Below are 13,749 nucleotides of genomic sequence, written 5' to 3' on the forward strand. Positions count from 1 at the left end.
AGTGTGAGCCATATTGGTGTGAAATCGCAGGTTCTTGTGTCATCAGCAGACTTGACAGTGATACCGCTCTGCATATGAAAGAGCCTGCCAGCAATTTCCATCTCAAACACACACACACGCCCAACCCTGCCACTCCACACACACACATCCCCTTACGACACCTACAATTATCCTGACACTTCTTTTTTTTCTATTTGTTTGTTTGTGTGTAATTCTTAAATTCATCTCTGGCCCCTCAATTCCCCTGACAGCCAAGATGAAATTGCTGAACATGTATAGTCAAAGCAAACACAGTGATGAGCTTATTAAAGACACAGGGAGTGGAGGGGAGGAGCTCTGATCTGGCTGAGGCTGCTGCATTGGCTGCTCAGCAGTAGGAGGGGTTGAGAGAGAGAGAGAGCGAGAGAGAGAGAAGGAGGGAGAGAGTTGGGGGAGGAGGGCAATGCTCTTGTTGGAAGATAGGGAATGCCCGTTAGTTGCGTCTGCCGATAATAGCACATCAGTCAGAGCGCTGCTATTGGGAGAGCAGAGCACAGGCAGTGCGGAGGACTGAGCGGCTGAGCACAGAATGGAACACTAGAGAAGACAGGCACACTCAGAAAGAGACAGAGTGAGGAAGGAGAGAGAGCATCAGAGCACGCTGAGAAGAGGAGGACAGAGAAGGAGCAGAGCAGTGCAGAGAGGAGAGGACAGTGAGGCAGGCAGAAAAGTTACCAGGTCAGCAAGTGATCGTGGAAGTGGAGCAGTTGGGAGTCACTGGGGTCTCTTTCCTCCTGGAACAGCCGGGCACAGCAATAAGCAGCAGAGGAGGAGAGTGATATTACAAGAGGGGGAGAGAAGGAGTGCTGTAACTTCTTCTTGGAAAGACAGTTCTGTCATTAGGTGTGGGTAATGCTCCTCACAGGACCTTTGAGCACAGCCACTTCAGGACTATCACAGCAAGACAGCAGCAGTGAGCAGGAGAAACTTGAGCCTGGCAGAGGTGCCTGGACAGTGCAGCTCTGTGCTCCTCATTACTAAAGACTGTCTGAGGTGGATAAAGCTGTGTTTCTGTGAGGTTTCCCTTTTTTATCCTTTTTTTTTTTTTTTGCTTCAGGGTGTGAAGCTTTGGACATTTGGAGAGTGATTTGTTCTGTCGTGTTACCCCTGAGACTATGGTAGACTGTGCATCAGGGAGCCCTTCATCAGCAGCTGCAGCCCTAGAGCATGGAGAAGTCCAGTAGTGAGGAGTCAGCTATTCACCGTAGCCCTTCTGTAGATAGCCGGGACTCAGATTTTGCTCAAGCATCCACGTCTGGCCGCCCGTTTGGGGGCCGCGGCTTCACTGCCGGCGCATTCTACGGCTCCACGGGGCCGCGCAAAAACGCACCACAGGCGCAGGCTGGAGCAGCAGCTGACACCAGCGCAGCAGACAAGACCAACAACAAGTACAGCTCACCCAAAGGCAGCAAATACGTAGTCTTTTACCTGGATCTATCCTTTGTGTTCCTTTTAGAATTCAAGAAGTGCAACATGGCAAGAGGCTGCCTCTGCTGCTTGAAGTATATGATGTTCACCTTCAATCTCATCTTCTGGGTAAGTGACTCACTGTTTTGTTTCTGTGTTTTCATCATGTTTGTTTGCACTAATCTGGTAAATGTTTGCTCCACAAATGTGTGGATATGGTTTGAAATGAAATGCTGACAGAGTGAATCTGGCTGCACTTATTATTATCCATAGCTGTGTTACCCAATGTGACAGCTCAGTGTGTGATAAGTTTATTTAAATGTTAATCAGGACACGCTATTTCAAAGTGAAGGCTGTCAGTGCAATCATGCATATGTAGTTATTACGTCAGGTTGTTTATGCCTGTTCCTCCCTGCATGTTGCTATTCCTGGATGTCATGACAGAGTCAGTGGCAGTGCACCAGGTCTCCTTTTGTATTTGGTTGGGGGGGAGGAAGCTGCTTTCGGAGAGGACGTGGGTTCAGTAGGGTCACTCATTCGGAGGGTTTATGATTTACAGTGGACATGGAGTTGAAATTCAGCTTGTGGCATGCGAGTGAAAGAGTATATGCCTGTGCAGTCCAGTAACATTGACGAGCAACACAATATGCACTCAGGGGAGATATAAGCAGGGATGGTCAGCTGGAGTTTCCGGTGATTCTGCAGGAGATGATCTGGTTTGTGCGCTCCATTCTATCATTCACTCTTTTAATGAGATGTCTTCACTCTGGGGTAAAGCATGGATCGATAACAGGAGAAATGAAAGTTCTGAATTGCTGCACCAGGACAATTGGCTCAATGTCTGTTATATTTGCAGTAATTAGAGGGATAATAGGTAAAATAATAATAATGTAAACCTCTCCATGGCTGTTTACTCACAAATAGACTTGGCCATTGTGTGGCACGCCGGTGTGTACCCATGCATGGGCATTTGTTGTAAAAGTGGGCATCCCTTGATTGTTTACAGAACGGATTAGAGGGCTTATGGGTTATGAGGCCAAGTCTTTTGTGCAGATGCAACGAAGCGTGAACCGTAAAAACATCCCAGCACTGGGGACTCTACCAACCCCAGCCCACCATGTCACCGGGATGTGAGCCCTGCTAACTGGGGCACACTGGAGGTGACAGAGTGGGCATTATCTTGAGCCCAGCTGTGAACAGGCCAGCATTGAAAACACACACACGTACACATGCACCACACAAGCGGATATCCATCCCATTGTCCGCTCCGTGGACAGAGACATGCAGCAGTGCAAGAGGCCAGGCTCAGGCCTGAAGCATTGGACATCTCTGCTGCTCCAGGGCAATGTCTCCATGTCATCCTCATATCATTCTCACGTCCACAGAGGCAACAGAGTGAGTGATCAGCAAAGACATGCAAATGGGTGAAAGGCTATTCAGCGTACCTCGACTTGAAGTAAATGTTTGTTTAAGGGAATGAAAGGGTCAGAAGAGCTTAGCTGTCACTGCTTTCATTAATGCAGACATTGACTTAATATGATGAGAGCACTTCCTGTGAACTCAATCAGTATGACAACCATGCAACAAGGAGAACTCCAGCATTTGACATCACTACTGTATGAAGAAGGCATTCAGAAATTCAAGCAATGTCCTAAAAAATGTACACCAGCAACATGAAAAACTGCAGCGCAGAGGTTTCCTGCATGTCTTACTCAGTGTGTGTTTCAAACAGTTATTGTGGCTATTTCTGTCCTGAATAATAAAATTAAGCAAGCACATGAACATTCTTTCAATCCTAAGGAACATGTTGAATTTAATCTCCTTCTGCTTTAAAATCTTTGTTGTTTGCAAACATGATTTAACATAGTAATTCAAGGATTTCATGAGGCTAATCGTGCACGCCACGCCACTTTAATTCCATCCAATTCTTGCAGCTAAAAGGGTTGTAACCTACAAATGTCTGTCACATTGTGCTGCCCTTTACATGCAGAGCTTTAAGGGACAGGTGCTCATTAGCCCAGAGGAAGTCAGACCTCCAACAAGTCTTCGGTGTTAGTAACACCTGTTCCCTTACTGTTCTGTCAGAAAAACCGAAACCACACATGCTATGCTGTCACAACCCTGATCACAGCTGCTCCAGAAAACCCAGACTAAATTGGCAAAAACTATCTCCTGTACTGACTTGTACAAGTTGTGGTTAAATGTCTTAATACAGCTTTGTACATTAATATATTCATGCTTAATCAAATCCATAATCATGATTTGATGATGAATTGATGAATTATGACAGCTCTTCATTACTCTTTCTTGAGCTGTGAGTCAAAAATGATAGATTAAGGCCTTACAAGACTCTACATTAACAGAGTGACACCATCAGTTACCAGTATGTCAGATCCTGCAGTCGGCTCAGTTCATTTAATAGATAGGTAGCTGCCTGAGGGCACAGGTATAGGTCAACCTTTAGCAGAGGTCCTAAGGTCATCGTTATCCTCTCTCGTCTTGAGAGGTAGTCACAGGGGATTTGTGCGAAAGGCGTTTATTTCCAAAGGTTCTTTTCAGGCTCAATTTGTGCTTAACCCTTTTCAGCAGCAAACCTCACCACTTATAACCGACTGCTGCACACCGCTAATAAGGAGGTGGAAAAGAGGCTTTGGATTTCAAGCCTGGTGGCCACCAGTTCCTGTGAAGCTTCTCTTGTTGGACCCCATGGAAATGCATGAGTGTGTGCATAAGCTGTCCTTTTAGAGGGAGATTTGAAGAGGTTTCCTTGTCATCATGTGTGTGAGGAATATATTTGTGTAGTTGTATGTGCTAGTGGGCGTAGGAACCTTAAGTGTCCACAGACTTTTCTCGCTACAGCCCATCCCCTGCTGTGCAATAATTGAACTTTTACTACAGTAATGTTCACTTAATGAACACCCACCACGCATATTCCTCTTTCCCCTCAGATTGATGCTTGTTTGCCTCTCACCAGTGGATCATTTTAATGACAGTTTAATCAGCATCCCATGGGAAAAAAGAGATGGGATAAGGGGGTAAGGATGCAGCATGTGGCTGCTGGATCTGTCTGTCAGCATGTGACGGCTCCAGGCTCATCAGCAGCTGGTTGACTGGCACTCAGGATCGTGGCGCAGCAGTGTGCCTGGTTGAAGGGTTAGGGGAGTTGGGATTAAAGAGTTCAGTCGTCAGTTAGGGGTCTGGACGGGGTGCCTGATCAGTCTGTGACATAGGGAGGGAGGGAGGGTGAGAGACATGTTGTATCCTGACACCCCTGGGACTGTACTGCTCTACCTCTGACACTCCAGGAATCACAAGGTTACCACAGCTGGTGGGGAGGTTCGGCTCTGAAGCTCTGACATCTCATCTCAGGGCTGCAGGGGGAATGATGGGCTGAAGTAACCCGGCACCAGGTACTGCAGGGGTCTCTTCTTTCCGGCTGTGTGCACATGCATGAGCACACTAGCTGTACATACACAGACGTACTGCCAACCTTGAAAGAATGCTCACCACCCACACACCATTCGCTCCACAGAGCTTACAGTGGTAACTTGAAACACAAGGTAAACAGCAGCAGGCACTCCAGGCATCTCAATACATGCGCTCATCCTCAGGCCCAGAGCAGTTGTTCACGACCATCTGGCTCCTCTTTCTTATGAGGGATTAGTGGAGTCTGAGCTGAAGGGGGATCTTCAGGCAGATTAGACCACTATTGAGTAGTGCGGTCAAGATTGAGAGCGTGGCTCCTTCAGTCAGCTCTATGCTGAAGCCAACAATCATCCAAGCAAATGGCCTTTGTGCTGCAACAATCTGTGCTTCAGTAGGAAGGGGGATCTGTTTGGCTCTCCCTCTCTCACACACAGTGACCAGCCTGATAGGGTGATTGATGTTAAGCCCTATTGGTGTCAGCCTTGTGAGCATATCGGTGTTAGTGTTCTTGCTCAGAGCAAGGATTTCAGCCTCTTACTCTGGGTTGTGTCCTCGCAGCCACCTCTGTTAATCTCTCCCATTCAACATTCAATTTATTGTCCTCTGATGCACTTATTTATCTTGTCTGGTGATTCTGAACACCTTTGAAGAGCAAAATTGATGAAACAATCATGATTGAAAACGCAGCACAACGATGTCAAAATTGCAGCAAGCTCATTCTCTTATTGGAGAAAGGCTGTACAGTCGCCAAATGGGCACATCCAAGCTGTGCCATTATTGTGCCATATACAAGGCCGAAAGCTCATTTGATATTCCTATCTTAGAGAAAAGTGCCAGCTCAGCAGCCTTGTCCTACAAGTACGAGAGAGGTGGTAGTATCAAAGCAGCGTCTTTGTTAGAGGAGCAAAAACAAATGTGTTTAACATTCATGAATTCCGCTGCTTACTTGAGGGATTGCTGCAGGATTTATAAACACTTGGTCCGAGGTAACCGAAGATTAGTTTCCCTATTGATTTAATCACTGAATTTGACATTTAAGGTTTCAAATGTTCTCTAATGCTACAAAAAGCGGAGCTATTGACTGACTTGGTGTGTTTTATAGTCGTGTATGTGAATGTCTGCGTCTGGTTCGGTAGAACTCCATAAAGCGTTTCACACCAGCCGTCCCTTTCCCCTGGGATTCCGATCTGAGGTGTGGAAGCACTTTGCCTGTTTTTCATTCCCCATATCGGCACATGAAAAGTTCAGTCGTGTTTTATGGCTCAAGGAAGGATGTATCGTAACAAACTTTCCTTTTCTTCTTCCTTTTTTGCACAAGAGGCACAGCTGAGCTCCATCAGTCACTGCCAGGTGAAACAAGGATTGAGGCGCAGGAAAATAGATGAGGGTTGAGCGCGCTCTACGAGATGATGAAACAAGCTGTATGTGCTGTGCTGTCACATGTGTTTAATTCTATCAATCCACCGTGAAAGGCTGGCTCTTGAATTGGCTTTGAGATTGAAATGGCAGGATGCAGCATCAACCTCGGCCAGTCTGTCCAACTCAATTTTCCGCCTCTAGCTATGAAAGGAGAGGCAGTCAGCACATTTAATCTCTGGTCAATACAACCGGTTTCAGGTAATATAGTTTATTCTCTGAATCATCCATTACAAGCACAGTAGCCAAGCTGCTGGTCTTTGAATTTTGTATATTTTCTTTTATTTGTTTGAAGTCTTGTAATTAGCGTCCCCAGCAGACCCCTGGGCCTTGACTCGGATCGGCTAACCTGCTTGGTAAATATCTCCATATGCCTGCCTTTGTCCGGCACATTGTCTGGGGAGATCTCTCTAATTTACACGTCTCTTTGGCTGCTTCGATTTCCCAGCCGTGTTGTGTAGTGCCTCTGAGCTCATTAGCTCATGTTGCAGATCAACTGGGATACAGAGCTGCTGCGTTTCACTCTAGGGGGTCGAGGTAATAGAGCGGGAGAAGTGGAGGTGCACTTTTTACTTGGGCGCAGTGGGAGGGTGAGTGGGTGGTGCTTTTGCATGGTCTCTCATCTCATCACTCCACACTCGGTGAATGGGGTGGGCTTCAGTTTTGATGAGTTGGTGTTTGGTTTTGTGAAAGGGGGTGATTATGACACTCAAGAGGAGTTAAGAGCTGAAACATTCTCAATGAGTTCATAACTTATGCAGAGGGTGGGAAATGGCCCTGCCTCTGTGCTGACAGTACAAAAGTGAAAATATTTCAATTATATTTCTGAACAAAAGGAGGAGGATGCTGACGTCGAGTTTGACACTCACTTCTAAGATAACATGCAACAATCAGCTGTGTCGTACTGATATGTTGTAGCAGGTGAACAACACAAAAGCAGATGCAATAACAGTGATACAAGGTACAGAAAATACAGTTCCTAGTAGACCTTGGAACTTGCATTCATCTTTCTTCCTCCCTCATTCATATTTCACTCCAGACTATGTCACCTTCGGTTCAGTATTCTTATCTCTAGTCAAGGAAACAGACATTTCAAGTGGCCAAATGTGACCCATCTGCACTTAAAATCTGCAAGATATCTCTCCAGGATGTACTGTTCTGCACCTCATCTTTTCTTTGCCCCATTACATGAAAAAAAGATCTAAATATAGGCCAGAAATGTTCAGAGAAGAGACAAAGGAATAGAAAGAGATTGTGTCGTTAGTTCTGCATACATAAGCAGGATCCTCTTTAATGACTATGTGCCAAATTGTGTACTCTGGGCGAAAAGGGAAGGCAGCATCAGTGTTGTTGTGTCAATATTGTGCTTTAAGCTGAACTGAAGAGCAGAACATGTCCTCATAGGTCACATATCTGTTTTATTGATCAAAAAATATCCTCTTTAAGAATATGTTATGTATAGGACAGCAGCTCAAGCAAGGCTTCCATTCAGAGGCTTTTTGAGAAAGAAAACAAGCTTTGTCTCTGCTGCCTCGCTGCTGCATGATTTCATATTCCATAATGGAATTCAATTTGGTGTGGATTGATTGGTGTTATCAAGCAAACTGTTGTTCAAAAATACAGTAGGCAGACTAAATCCATGTTAGGAAATGAGTGCAATTACTGCAGCTTTTCTACTGCCTTTGAACGTTTCACATATCATGTAGTGACACTTTGTATCGCCTGTGGGCTTGTAGGGATTCAGTATATCTGCCAGCCAATAACATAGGCACAGAGCTCTGTGATTTGATCAGCTCGAGCTTTTGAAGTGCTTCTGCTGCCTCTGACTGTGTCTAATTTGCCTGAATGTGCGGCACCTTCGTACTCCTTTGTTAGCCCTTTCAGTGATGCAGAAAAGTCTTTCTTAATTTCAGTTTGTGGTCCCAAAGGTCCGGCTCTGTACAAAGATAGGTGAGTCGATTCTTTGATGCATGCACACATTACACAGATCCTTCCAAAAATACCAAGATAAAAAAAAACATTATTCTCTTCAACACAGCTACAGTAAAGATTTCTCTATTGATGCAGCAAAACAACAGCACTTACACATGAGCCTAATCGTAGATGAAAAATGTATCAGGTGTACTTGTGTCCTTGTGCTGCAGGAGCAACTAAACTAGTATCTGTCCTCGCCTTCCTTCATCCCAGGAAGACTAATCAATGCTAATCTGCACCTAAGCAGTGAATTAATGTCGAAATTTAGAACAACTCAGCATTTTTTCTGACACCTGAAGGCAAATTACGTGAAATCAATGTTTCCCAAGATGCTCTCCACCTCCAGATCTGAGAGGAGGCTGAGAGAGTATCATTTTCTCTGTCTTCAGAGAGCAGAACAGATTCTTTTTGGATAACGTTGCTCATGTTTCATTAACAGTAAATTATATGTATATATGAACCATAAGCTGTGCATGTTATGTGTTTTATAGTTGTTTTGGTAAATCATCAAGCTCTAATGAAACGGTCATGATGAGATGCTGTTTCCCTGTAATTAAGTCCATCAGTAGGAAAGCTTTCGGGTTGTGGCTGCAGCTTCCATAAGTTCTCCAGAGGTTATCAGCAGCCGGCTGAGGATGCATCAATGACTGACTGTCAGGCCTGCTTCCCCTGGGTCACTACCTCAATTGATTCAATCAGGTCTTTTTCTTTTTCACACCATGAACCCACTCAACCCACCCACATAGCATCCTAGGGAGCTTGTTTCCACTCATCTATGTCCTCCCCTTTTCTCAACAACATCTATATACCCAGGACAACTTCTCCACAATATATCGAATCCATGGGTAGCAGATTGACTGGGAAACTGTGTATTTTACATGTGCCATCTTGAATTTGGGTCAGGGACTCAGGCACTCACTGCTTGAATGGTAATGAGCCCAGGACACATCTCCAGCAGAGCTACAACACGCATGGAGGCACACACTCGTCCATGTTGTTAGCCATGACAAATGAGAGACAGATTTATGCCCTAAACATTAGAGTGTTTATTGATTTATTCAGCTGAACCACAGAAGATGACTTCTGCGTTATAACTCAGCCATAAAATGCAACATATTGTGGCTTTTTAGACAAAAAATGCATCAGTACATGCACCGACTGGATGATTTTATTGCCTCACATGTTTTTATTGCTATTTTTAATGGGGAAATATCACATAATATGCACAATACTGTACGCCATCAGCCTCTGCATTACACTGTTCGTTGTGTCTTGAAATGGAAGCATGGTTTGCTGTTTTCAGAGGCCAGACCCAGATCTTCGTCAGAGCAGGTTGTTGCAGTGCTCTGGTTATGTCTGATCCAATTTGAGCTGCACTCTTATTTGATGTGCATGAGGTGTGCTCACAACCAGCTCTAATATTTCCCCTGAAGAGGAAAATGCAGTTACTAGTCAAGATCTTTCACTGCTTCAGTCACAAGATAACTGAGTGTCTGACAGACTGTGTAAACCTAACAGGGATTATTACCTTTCTTTCTGCATGCAGATACATTCTCCTTCTTATCACAGCCAGTTTATAACTGTCCCTTTGACTTTGCCAGAGTCTTATCGCACGACTTAAGCAAATGGTTCTGCTTGTTTATTTTACACCAATTTGCAATTACCAGTCTTATTGCCAGACATGAAAGAGCATTTGCTTTAGGTATCTGTTCTGTTTTACAAGATATCACGGGTGTATATCTTCTGAAAAGTGCAAATCTGAAGCAGCCTGGCTGCCTGCAGCATGCAAAGTCTTATATAAAAAGGGAGTTTGTAAAACCAGCCTCGTTCCATCACTTTGGTGTTTTATCTGGGGCACAGAGGGATGTCTCAGATCCTACATTTTTGTGAAGACTTGATAGTTTTATTAAAGGAATCCAGGATCCATACAGTGCAGATGTCTGAACTGATGAATGATCAGGTAAAAGGCTTTATAAATTTGCTTTGTCATGAAATAAGAATCTTCACAAATGAAGAAAACTCAGAATGCAACTCCTCTCCTCGAGCCCACGGTCATTAACTCTACCTTGCATAATTCATTTTTTAAGATGCTCGTGTTTACGTGTTCAGATGCCATGAAAATAAATCAATAAGCAGCTGATGTCTTTGCTTTAGTATTAATCTCATGCTCTGACTAAGATTAGTATCCTTTAATAAATTGTTAATGTGCAGAATGATATGCATGTACTGTCGTAGGAAATTCCTAATTAAAGATCAGATAAAGTGAGAAATTGTTGCAGAGACTGGCCATGTGTCATTAGCACTCGCTGTCAGTAGTCATTTTTTTCTGCACAGATGTCTCCATTTCTCTTATTAAGCCACCCAGGCTTCAGTAATGGCTGACTTGGGATTGTAGCTGAATATAAAAGAGTGAGTCAGAGTGGAGCTCGGTGTGGGTAGAGAGGGGTTAGAGAAAGGAGATAATCTGAGGAGTCGATTATGGGGTCAGTGCTACCATCAGTGAATGATCTCATTCATCCATAGTGAGCCCGAGTAATTATGAAATACACCTCCTGCCTGTGTGTGCTCTCATCAGAGCAGTGTGCAGAGACAAATCCTCCTCCCCGTGTTTTGGTCAGTCATAATTTCAGAAAAGGACTCAGCGGCTTGTTTGAGGTCAGCCCATTAATGCCCCCTCCATTTCATACACATTTCAACTATTTTGTTCTTTGCTCATTGTCATTTTAGCTCTTCATCATGGCAGCAGTTCGCTCACACTGGTTGCAGGGTCTTTTCTTGAGCATGGTTTACAAGTGAACAGGGACAGATGGGGTTGGCCAGATTTTTCTCTCCAGTCCCCTTCTGAGAGGACAGACTGGCAGAACGAAAATGCTGTGCTCCTCCTGGGTGGGAAGAAATGAAGCAGAAAGAGAGGGAGAGGAGGGACCACTTCCCAAGAGAAGGAGAGGTAAACACATTGATGTTTGATGACAGCTCCCTCAGAGGTGAGTCACTCTTAAATCTGACTCCCTCTCTCCCTGGCATCCGCAGTGTTTACTCAAGGGAACAAACCTGAAAATCTTTTTGGGTCTTTGAGGAAAAATACAAATTCACTTTAAGCTGTTGAGACAGTGATTCACATATGCTTATATAGTGGATTTACTGCTGCATTTTCCGTACTTTTTAGCAACCAAGGTGCCAAGTCTGTGGTTGATGAATAGCCCCATCTTCCCCTTGGGTTTGCTGCACACAATTAATTACGTGTTCTTATCAGGTTAATGTTGATTAAAAACCCTGAACAGCACGTTTTTAATTAAGAAAGAGCTCTGCTGAACTCACCTCTGTGAGTCGGTCTCACCTCTGACCACAGGCGACTTCAGACGAGCACAATCAGATGTGATGGGTCCTGCTCGTTCACTGCTACATCTATCCTTCAAATTAGAGTGGTGAAAGGTCCGAAGACCGAGTCTGGACCCAATTTTCAGGGTTAAGCAGCACAAGTAGAGACGCTTGTTTAACTAAATATCTAAGTAGCTTGGTGGCAGTGTTGCTGTTTTGTGAATTGAACCATTTTTGAGCAGCTTAGATTACTTTTATTGATCAAGCAGAGCGGTACAGTCCACACAAGCTACATTTCCCAACAACAAACTTGAAGTGCAGCCGAGCCTCTGTCATGGTCTGAAATCAACCTACTGAGGATCAACAGATAGCAACAGTCGATACATGGATGCATATCAGTATCAGTGGTGGGATATCGACTTCTGTGTGACGGTGACATCACTGTCTAATCCTTCAGGTGATGATTCAGACATCCCTACAGCTGGCGAATGTGCAGACGCAGGAACATGAGTTCACATCACGGGGAGACACGTGCAGATGATTCCTGAATAAGCTAACATGACTAACCCATATCAAGTTAACCATCACCGGGTCAGTTTGCTAACAGCTGATAGCAACTTCAGCAGCTAACTACAGAACAAGAAGGAGGGAAGAGGTCAGAATACATGAGGTTATAGCTGAGATGTTAGAATTTAGATCAGGGGAGAGTGGGACAAGTTTAGTCTGTGGGTAGGTTGACCAATCTCCAGCAGGTTCCATAAGACATTGCGTTGGCTGTCCAGACAGACAAAGTTTATTTTCTACATTTATTTTAAAAAGGCGTCCTTATAGGAGCGCAGGGACAGCTCAGTTGCACAGTGGCTTCAGTCCTTGTCGCACTGGTTGAATGATCGATTCCTGGTCCCAACATGACTTGGAGCATGTCATCCCCCTCTCTCTACCCTCATTTCCGGTCTCTCTCCAGCTGTTCTTTCAAAATAAAGGTTAAAAAATAATTTTAAACAATGCTTTCTCATAAATCATAACGTACTTATCTGACAACCAGACTATATCAGCACAATACAGTACAAAATAATGTATATTGTTTGCACTAGTAGCTGATATGCCATAGGTGCAGCAGCCATGTGCAGTATCTGAAAAGCTGCAGACTCAGCAGACTCTGTCCTCAGTATCAGCCTGATAAACATGGCTACAAAGCTCTGAGCGTCCCCCCCAGTACTACTTGACAACAGTAACAATCCAGAAGAGAGTTTATCTGTCTTACTATCAGTGCTCTTTAGAAACTGGAGTTGTAGAAGAAGAAGAAGAAGAAGAAGGAGGATGTAGGCTTTTGTTCAGTGTCAAAGCAAGAAGCATTTATTCATCCTTTACTGAATCTAGCAAACACTGGCTCTGCTACGTGTCCTCCAGCCTGCTGCGTATCTACTTACAGCTTAAAATAGCTAACATAAAACATGTATCATCACAGACGGTTTACAGAGCCAGAGAGCGCGAGCATTTTCCCCATGAGTTACGTTTAAGAACAGTCAAACGCAAGCCTGACAGCAGCGTGAAGCTTTGTGGGGAAATCAGGTTCATAAACCATACTTCATAAAATGTAGATGGAGAATTAATTTACTCATAAATGTCAGCGCAAACAAGATTTTCAGTGTGTTCGCACTCACTCTTTAACAGCGCATACATCCGCTCTGAGTAATTGGCATGATTGAAATACCCAGCGGCCATCCTCTACAGCTACAGCCATATTTATCCTTCAGAAAGAGTACATGAGTTCAGGTGTACCTGGAGAGAAACAGTTAGACTGAAGACTTAACTCTCGCTAAATTAGTAAGTTGCTGTTTCCCTTCGACTGCTCTCAACTCCCCAGCCTGATTATCCGTGTTCAGAACATACAGCTCAGTTTAGGTTCATTTTCAGCATTATTCATCTCAAACCCACACAGGCTTTTAAAATTCTGTAATGCTGCACTGGGCTTTAAGAGGGTAATTAAGCTTATTAACCATATCATAATGGAATGAACGGCCTCCTTCACTTATTCATTGAGTCATCCATTATGTATCAAACTCTGTCTGCATGTGTAAAACTCATGTTCATGCAGCCAGAGCTAATGCTATGACTGCTATCCTGTGATGTTTACAGATGTATGCTGTTTGCATGTACATCCGCTGC

The 13,749-nt window shown here is 44.2% G+C and overlaps 1 protein-coding gene across 4 annotated transcripts in view; it reads left to right on the top strand.

Annotated features, from left to right (window-relative positions):
- The window catches only part of tspan9a (tetraspanin 9a), a 239,984-nt gene that overhangs the window by 147,252 nt on the left and 78,983 nt on the right, over positions 1-13,749 (top strand). For 3 of the 4 annotated variants that reach the window (XM_034685631.1, XM_034685632.1, XM_034685630.1), the window contains one exon: positions 1,496-1,575. In XM_034685631.1, coding sequence (XP_034541522.1) covers positions 1,513-1,575 — 63 coding nt within the window. In that variant the 5' untranslated portion in view covers positions 1,496-1,512. Of the gene's footprint in view, positions 1-1,104; positions 1,576-13,749 lie in introns of those variants that run through there. The other variant, XM_034685629.1, reaches the window with a different exon arrangement.

The sequence above is a fragment of the Notolabrus celidotus genome, chromosome 6 (assembly GCF_009762535.1).
Source record: "Notolabrus celidotus isolate fNotCel1 chromosome 6, fNotCel1.pri, whole genome shotgun sequence".
NCBI lineage: Eukaryota > Metazoa > Chordata > Actinopteri > Labriformes > Labridae > Notolabrus > Notolabrus celidotus.